The sequence below is a fragment of the Dipodomys ordii genome, unplaced genomic scaffold (genome assembly GCF_000151885.1).
Source record: "Dipodomys ordii isolate 6190 unplaced genomic scaffold, Dord_2.0 Scaffold6, whole genome shotgun sequence".
Lineage (NCBI taxonomy): Eukaryota > Metazoa > Chordata > Mammalia > Rodentia > Heteromyidae > Dipodomys > Dipodomys ordii.
The window spans coordinates 15,981,654-15,989,900 of NW_012267222.1; the positions used below are offsets into that span (position 1 = coordinate 15,981,654).

Genomic DNA, 8,247 nt, shown 5'->3' on the forward strand with positions numbered 1-8,247 from the left:
TGTCACACTTTCAGTCCATTTTTACACTTTTTTGAATCAGGGTCATTTGTGAGTTAAGAGTCTCACTTCCTGCCCAGGCATGCACCTAAACCACAATCCTCCTATTTTTCACTCCCACAGAAGCTAACATAACAGATGTATACTACAACACACAGCTAGCTACTACTGTTGGATGGGATCTCAAAGACTTTTCTGTCTGGGTTGGCCTAGAACCTTCTGCCTCCCACATAGCTCAGATAATGACAGGTGTGAGCCACTGGTGCCTGACTGGATTTATGCTTTAATAGCAATTATAGTCACATGATTCGGTATCCAGGAAGTAAATGGCATATGTGGCAAAGTCTGTCCCCGTTTCTACCCTTCCCCGGCCCCTCCATGGCCACATGGATTCTTGGTTGACTTGGTGAAGAAAGGTATTTGCTCCATGCAAACATGTCGAGCTCACCAGGGACTCCAGTGAAGATTTGCCCTGGTGGTGCCCAGAGACCAGGGTCACAGAGCCTGCATTCCCATACAGGTGTCCTCAACTATCCCCCCTCTCCCCATTGTCTGCTTCCTTCCACAGCTGGGAGGCTGGAACATCACAGGCCCCTGGGCCAAGGACAACTTCCAGGACACCCTGCAGGTGGTCACGGCCCACTACCGCACCTCACCCTTCTTCTCTGTCTATGTCAGTGCCGACTCCAAGAACTCCAACAGCAATGTGATCCAGGTGAGGAGGCCACACCGGGAGAGGTAACTCACCCTGGGTGGGCACTAGCTCTGCTCTCTGAGCCTGGGTTGTTTCTCGCTGCCTCCCCCTTTCTTAGCATTAGCTGCTTGAACGCTCATTCTAGCTCTGAAGGTTGGCTGTTGTTTCTTGTATTTCCAAACATGAGGATCACGAGAATCAAAGAAGTTAAGTAACCACAGGCTCGTGGCTCTGAATCATATGGCACTATTGGGTGAAATAAGGGCTCTTTCCCAAGACCAGGAAGTACAGCCCTTCAGAAGGGTCCAGAGTCCCTGGGGTGACCCTATGCCTGGGCAGGGGTGGACCTGCCCCATTACCCATCAGCAACATTAGCTGCCAGCTTGGGTTACTGCTGACACCTGAGCTGGCCCCTCAGTGCCATGTGCCAGCAGTCTCCAGGACGGGGGACACAGGTGTGAGCAGCAGGGGACTCCCTCTCATTCCTGATACCCTCTCCAGGTGGACCAGTCTGGCCTGGGCTTACCCTCCAGAGACTATTACCTGAACAAAACCGAAAATGAAAAGGTGAGTGTGCCCAGCCCAGCCCTCCGTGTTTCTCCCCCTCAGCATGCAAACCCCCCAGACACCTGGACAGATCTCAGAAGCTGGGGGAGAAGAAGGGTACCATGGGGTAACAGGGAGGCATGCCCCCAGCATTATGGGCACAGGGGAGAGCATCTAGGTGTCGTTGGTTAGTAGCCCCACCATGTGTGGGTACTAGATCTTTGTATACATCCCCTCTCAGCCTCCCAGTAGTCCAGCAGATACAGACAGATATGGATCCTCATTTGCTGCTTCTGTCAAGTATCAGTTTTGCCTTGCCTTTCATAGGATGGAGTAAGGCTCAGAGACACTAAGTGACCTACTCAAGGTCCCACAGCCTGTAAGTGGTGAGGGTAAAAGCCACCTCCTCCAAAGAGCAGGCTTTTCTCCCCCTCGGGGCCCAGGTAGGCTGGATTGCACCTGCTGCCCTGAGCAAATGCCTGCTGTGCATCTGATGCAGGTGGTAGGGGGCAGAAAAGATGGCTGTGGGCCCCTCTAAGTCTCAGGGCTCCAGGCCCGGTAGGGCTGGCAGTCATTACTTCATTGACCCCACAGTAGATGCATGTTCACATACTGTGGCCGCCGAGAAGGGTAGAATTGAACACAGGAACCTAATTCAGATCCGGGGAGTCAGCAGTGGAGGGTGGCTTGGAAGAGAACAGCAGGACAGCCCAGGCCACGCACTGAGACATGGGGCCAGCAGGAGGGGGTGGGGGGAACTGTGGGCCTTCAAAAGCTTTTGGGCTTTACCCTGAGGACCACGGGGAGCCTGTAACCAAGCCCAGCACCAGAATCATTCTTGAAGCTGTTTCCCGCAGGTTCCCGGGGTCAAGGATGCTGTCCACTGGCAGAAGGTGGTGGCTACCAGCACTTTGTTCCCCACAGGTGCTGACTGGTTACCTGAACTACATGGTCCAGCTAGGGAAGCTGCTGGGCGGGGGGGACGAGGATGCCATCCGGCCCCAGATGCAGCAGATCCTGGACTTCGAGACGGCACTCGCCAACATCACCATCCCCCAGGAGAAGCGCCGGGATGAGGAGCTCATCTACCACAAAGTCACAGCGGCCCAGCTGCAGGTGACTGAGCACCAGCCGTGTGCCTGCGCGGGACTCCAGGCAGGGTGCTGGGAGGGAGGGAGGTGTTTTACACCCACGTCTTCAGATCTCTGAAACGCTTTGGTGAAGGAGAGATGGTTGTGGTGATTCTCTAAGACGTCATGCTACCTGCCGAAGACCACATGGTAGTAAGTGTGACTCCACGCCAGGCTGCCCTGTAGGATGGCAATTCCATGTTTAACATCCGTAGAGTGGAAAGGACATTTCAGTCTCTCTAGCATGAAGAACATCCAGCCTAGTGACTGTAAACACTAAATCAGTAGCTTCTGCCATTACTTATCCCTTTTCTGAGCCAGGAGGATAAATGATGCATCAGGGTCGGGGGCTCTTTGGTGGCAGAGGAGCCGGCCACTGGAACTCGGGCTCACATCCCCTGCCGGCATCCTGGAAGTGTAACTGGGAGTCAGACCTGAGCTCTCTGACTGGTGGAGTCCATCCGAGAGAGGCCTGCTGTCACCATAGGTCAGCCCTCCAGGGATTGCTCTGGCTTTCTTTCTACTTCCTTCTTTCCACCTAGCTTTGTTGGACTCCAGGGCCCCAGAGCACTCAGAGAGGGGCCTCTGCTGAGCTCCCTGTGTCTCACCTCAGCTAGGAAAGTGGGGCCTTGCCCTTGCACTGAGAGAATGCCAGGCCCAGCACCCCAGTGACACATCTCCGTGTGCTTCTCTCCCTTCCTCCAGCCAGATTCTGCCTGTCTGCTCTTCCCATTCTCAGCAGGGACACTGAGCCCTCCCTTGTTTCCTCTTCCATCTGATAGATGTGCCTGGAGCCCCCTCAGGCCTTGGCTTTTGTACTTTTCTGGGCAGAGAACAGTCCCTCTCTCCTTACTAAGTGACTCAGGAGGGGAGAGGCTGGGGGCTGTGAATCTAAGATGGCTGCACAATAGCCAGGCTGATGGGCGTCCCGCCTCCTGCTGGTGCCAGCTGCCCACAGGTCCCTGGGGAAGTGGTACCCAGCCAGTGGGTTGTTAGGGAGGTCAGCAGCCTGCAGCAGGCACCATCTGGCTTTTTTCTGTTCTGGGGCCAAGAGATGGAGGGAGATGTTGTTTGTGCAACATAACTTGGTTTACTCCGGCCCTGCAGCACTCAGCCTGAGTGGTCTTGTGGCTCTGTGTTGGTGGCCATGACACTGTGATGTCCAGTGGAGGGGTGGGGCATCCCTGAGCACCTCAGCCCAGTGCAGACACTAGACTCTGACCCTGGCATCCTCGCTTCTTCTGTGGAAAGGCACTAGCACCCAGGAGGACATCTAAGTCATAAGGCCTTTGAAGAACAGCTCAGTATTATGTAATGTCACCTAGAAGAAATGGGCAGATGTGGTTATTTAAAAAAAAAAAAAAGTAAAAAAGTCTATCTGGGTTCCAGTGGTTCACACAATCCTCGCTTCTCAAGAGGCTGAGATCTAAGGACCATGATTCCAAACCAGCATGGGCAGACAAATCCACAAAACTCTTATCACCAGTTAATCAGCAAAAAGCCATAAGTGGAGGTATGGCTCAAGTCGTCTATCACCAGCCATGCCAACCAAGAGCACAGGGCCCTATCTTCAAACCCTAGTATTGGCAGCAAATAATAATAATAAGCCAGCCACTGGTGGCTCATGCCTGTAATCCTGGCTGCTCAGGAAGCTGAGATCTGAGGATCATGACTCAAAGACAGCCTGGGAAGGAAAGCCCATAAGACTTTTATCTTCAATTAACCACCAGGAAACCAGAAGTGGCACTGTGGTTCAAGTGGTAGGGCACTAGTCTTGAGCTGAAGAGCTGAGGGACAGAACCCAGGCCCAGAGTTCAAGCCCCATGACTGACCAAAAAAAAAAAACTAATGATGATATTATAACATTTAAAGGAGCCTGGTGGACTCCCTGGTGGGCCTGCCCAAAAGGTTGAGAGGAGGGACGTGGTGGCTAGCCTGGGATTTCATTTTGTAAACTGACAAGCGCAGTGGAAGCCTCATTGCCTTCATATCTGGTGCTACTGTCCAGGTCCCCAGCACTAATTCACTGGAATCATTCCATCTTGGGATAAAGAGCATCTTGTTCTCTGGGATCCAGGCATTTGATGTTCTTCCTAGGTTCTAGGTATATTAAGGACTGACACTGTAGGATTCACAGTGAGGTTCTAGGCTAGCCGTGTTTCCAAGCTAGCCCCCAGGGAGAGTAAGAGCCTGAACTCAGAGCCTCAAATCAGGCATCTCCATCTCTTGCAGTTGGCATGCGGGAGCCCCTTGCCCACCCCGTTTCTCCAGCTGAGATAGCACCGAAAAGCATCAACTCTCCCCTCCTCCTTCACAAACCTCTTGGCTTTGGTTGGTTGGTGCCCAGCAGTGTTCCTTTGCTGTGAGTGTGGAAAACAGGGCTCAGCACTGTCCCCAGAGGGTTGAGTCCCCAGTGGAATGTCCCAGGTGACTAAAACAGCTGTCTCCACAGAAATGGAGCTGGGTTCATGTGTTTAATAGGAGCAGTAGAGATGGGACACGTGAAATCCTGGTGGTTGGCACACAGTTCCTTAGCTTAGAGCTGTGGGACTTTGCCTGCACGGAGTACCTGCTCCGGAAAGGGTTTGGGTTGGCGTGGCATTTTCTCCTTCAATTCTGTGCCTTAGAGTCTCAATCACGTGCAGTTCCCAAAGCTCATGCATTGTGGGATGTGTGAGCAGGGACGTTGTGTGAGCACATCTGTTTCCTGGGGTCTCGGCCAGTGGATCAGGCTCTCCTTGCTGATCTCATGAGCGTACCCCTAAATTTTGCAGCCACAGAGATGTGAAAGAGGAACCTCACGGGTCTCCTGGCTGGGACTCGACAAGCCGGGGGGAAGGAAGCCCTGGGTGGGACAAGCTAGGCAGAAGGAAGCTTGGGGAGTAGTCTCAGGGGGACAGAGCAATCAGACCTGAGATGGGGTCACTGTCCCCATTTGGAGAAAGGACAGAGCATGGCTTGACTCTCCAGAGCTGGCCTCTGACCTGTGTCTGCACCTTCCCAGTTCATGTTGCTGCTGGCAGGTAGGGCAGGTGGCTTGTACCTGGCTGGCACACTGGCTCCCTGACGCTGGTGCTCTTCTCTTCCCAGTAGGCAGTTGCCAGTCAGTCTTGGTAAGGATATTTGCCTATAAAGCACCAATCATCCCTCACTCTGTTATCTCTAGCAGCCTTTATACCACCACATTTGGAGGCCTCCTCCCCAGACCCTCACCTGGTCCTTGAGGTCTTTGTTTCCCAATAGCCAAGATTGCTTTTAAACCCAGAGATGCTGACCTGCAGGGCAGCCGGGGACGGGGTGGGGGTGCTGGGAGGTGTGCATGTACACAGAGAACATGAAGCCCTGAATTCAATCCCCAGCACCACCAGAAGTTAATTAAGTCCAGAAATGAGTGAACCCGGGTCTCCAGTTAGCCAGGTGACCTCAAGAGGGCCACAGCCTCTGGAGAGTGCTCCTACACTGTCTACCTCTGTGGTGACATTGTCAAGTGAAACCAGCTGGCCACAAGAGAACAAATGCTGTGATTTTCCTTGTCTTCCAATTCCTAGAGGCAAAAGGTGGGATGGTGGCTTTAGGGAAGAGGGGGCGGCGGGGAGGGGAGAGGGACGAGGGGAGAGGTATTGAGATGAGAGGTTGAGGTAAAAGTTTGGGTTTGGCTGGGTGCCAGTGACTCACACCTCCCTAGCCACTCAGGAAGCTGAGATCTGAGGATCACAATTCAAAGTCAGCTCAGGCAGGAAAGTCTATAGACTCTTGTTCTGAATGAACCAGCAAAAAAGCCAGGAGTAGAGCTCTGGCTCAAGTGGTAGAGCACTAGCCTTGAGTGAAAAGATAGGGGTAGGGGCTGGGAAGGTGGCTCAGTGGTAGAGTGCTTGCCTTGCATGCATGAGGCCCTGGGTTCCCTTCCTCAGCACCACATAAGCAGAAAAAGCTGGAAGTGGTGCTATGGCTTAAGTGGTAGAGTGCTAGCCTTGAGCTGAAGAGCTGAGGGACAGCGCCCAGGCCCAGAGTTCAGGCCCCACAACCAACAAAAAAAAAAGACAGGGATAGAACCCAGGCCCTGAGTTCCCTGTGCGTGCACGCACGCACACACACACACACACACACACAGAGGAGTTTGTTTGGCAAGAGCTCTGTGCCTGGATCTGATGGCAATGATGGCACAGATGATTGCCTGATGCTACGGAATTGGACTCATCAACATGGCTGAGATGGTATACTTTGTTGTTTAAAATGGTGCAACTTTGTAGTCAAAACACTAACAAAACAAGCCTCAGGCAAGGCTGGCAAGGTGCAAGGATGCTGGCCGCAGACACTGACGTATTGCAGGTGGACTCTGAGCCATGGGATGCCCCAGAGGTGCTCAGGGTGGGTGAAGTAGGAGACGTGTATATGAAGCAGAAGCCTGGGATGTTGGGGAGTCATTTGTAGCCTCATTATACCCTCCTGGGTACACAGGGAACATGACAGGCACCTCCCTTCTTGCTGTGGGTTACCTCTTGGCTTTCCAGTTCCCATGCCTGGGAAACATCCCAATGGAACCTCACAGTTGAGCCCCTCTGCTGCTCTCCTTCCACAATGGACCAGGCCTCTAGAAGCTGACCGCAGACTGGTGCTGTTGAAGCCTAGGTTGAGCAGAACAGACAGTTCTGTTATGGTGATCCTCATTTGTCAAGTGCAGTGTCAAGGCACAGAGGGGCTCATTAACTTACTCAGAGTTGCACAGTTTGTAAGCAAGGAGTGGGCTCTGGTTCTCAGATTCTTCAGATTCTTCCCTGATAGGGTCTCCGAGTCTTCCTCTGAGAGGTGGCTGTCATCGTACCTAGCGCTTGGTTCTTGTGAGAGTTGATGGGGATGGTGTGCGTGATTCCCGAGACGCAGCGTGCGACATGGTGGCGGCGGCTCCAGCATTCTCTCTTATTCCATCCTAGTTCCAGTTCAATAAGATAGTGGTTATTGGAGCAGCATCCCACTGTAGAGCCCAGACTGGCCTTGAGCTCACAGTCCTTCTGGCCTCAGACTCCTGAGCAGCAGGGATTATAGGATGGACCACCATGCCTGGCTCACCTGTGAGGTTTTGACACCTGGCTCTGGCAGAAGCCAGCCTGCCGCTGTCTGCCTCCCCTTCCGTGTCCTATCAGACAGCACCGCATACTGACCGTGGGCAGAAGCGGAGGACACAGTACCACCGTCTTCAGGGAATGTGCTGTGGACCGCTGACCCAGGAGGAGAAGCGGCCCAGCCACATCACGCCCTCCTCTTCTCTTGCAGTCCCTGGCGCCTGCCATCAACTGGTTGCCCTTCCTCAACGCCATCTTCTACCCTGTGGAGATCAATGAATCGGAGCCCATTGTGGTCTACGACAAAGAATATCTCGAGCAGGTGTCCACCCTCATCAACAACACTGACAAATGGTGAGGTTCGGGGCCGGTGGGGCCAGGGGGACACAGTCAGGAGAAAAGCCCTGGGCAGCCTTGATAAGAGGCCACAAAGCATCCTGGCCACAGGACAGGTTCAAATCCCGGCTGGTCTCCTGCCAGCACTGGAGCCTCAGGCAGGCTTCCTTTCCCTTCTCAGTGTTTTTTGTCTGACTCATGATGAAGATGTAGGATTTGGGATGGAAATGTGGCTTAGTACTAGAGTGCTTGAAGCCCTGGGTTCCATTCCTAAGTACCACGTAAATAGAAAAAGCCAGAAGTGGTGCTCAAGTGGTAGAGTGCTAGCCTTGTGCAAAAGAAGCTCAGGGACAGTGCCCAGGCCCTGAGTTCAAGTCTCAGGACTAGCCAAGAAAAAAAATGTAGAATTTGTGAGGATTACATAATTTAACAGTGCCAGACCTATAATAGACCCCAGGGGACATCAGCTACTATTTTCAGTTAG

The 8,247-nt window shown here is 53.1% G+C and overlaps 1 protein-coding gene across 1 annotated transcript in view; it reads left to right on the forward strand.

Annotated features, from left to right (window-relative positions):
• Ece1 (endothelin converting enzyme 1) overlaps nucleotides 1-8,247 on the forward strand; it is a 45,773-nt gene that overhangs the window by 19,557 nt on the left and 17,969 nt on the right. The window contains exons 4-7 of the mRNA XM_013034703.1: nucleotides 566-712; nucleotides 1,193-1,258; nucleotides 2,162-2,353; nucleotides 7,639-7,781. Of these exons, the coding sequence (XP_012890157.1) occupies nucleotides 566-712; nucleotides 1,193-1,258; nucleotides 2,162-2,353; nucleotides 7,639-7,781 (548 nt within the window). The remainder of the gene's footprint in view (nucleotides 1-565; nucleotides 713-1,192; nucleotides 1,259-2,161; nucleotides 2,354-7,638; nucleotides 7,782-8,247) is intronic.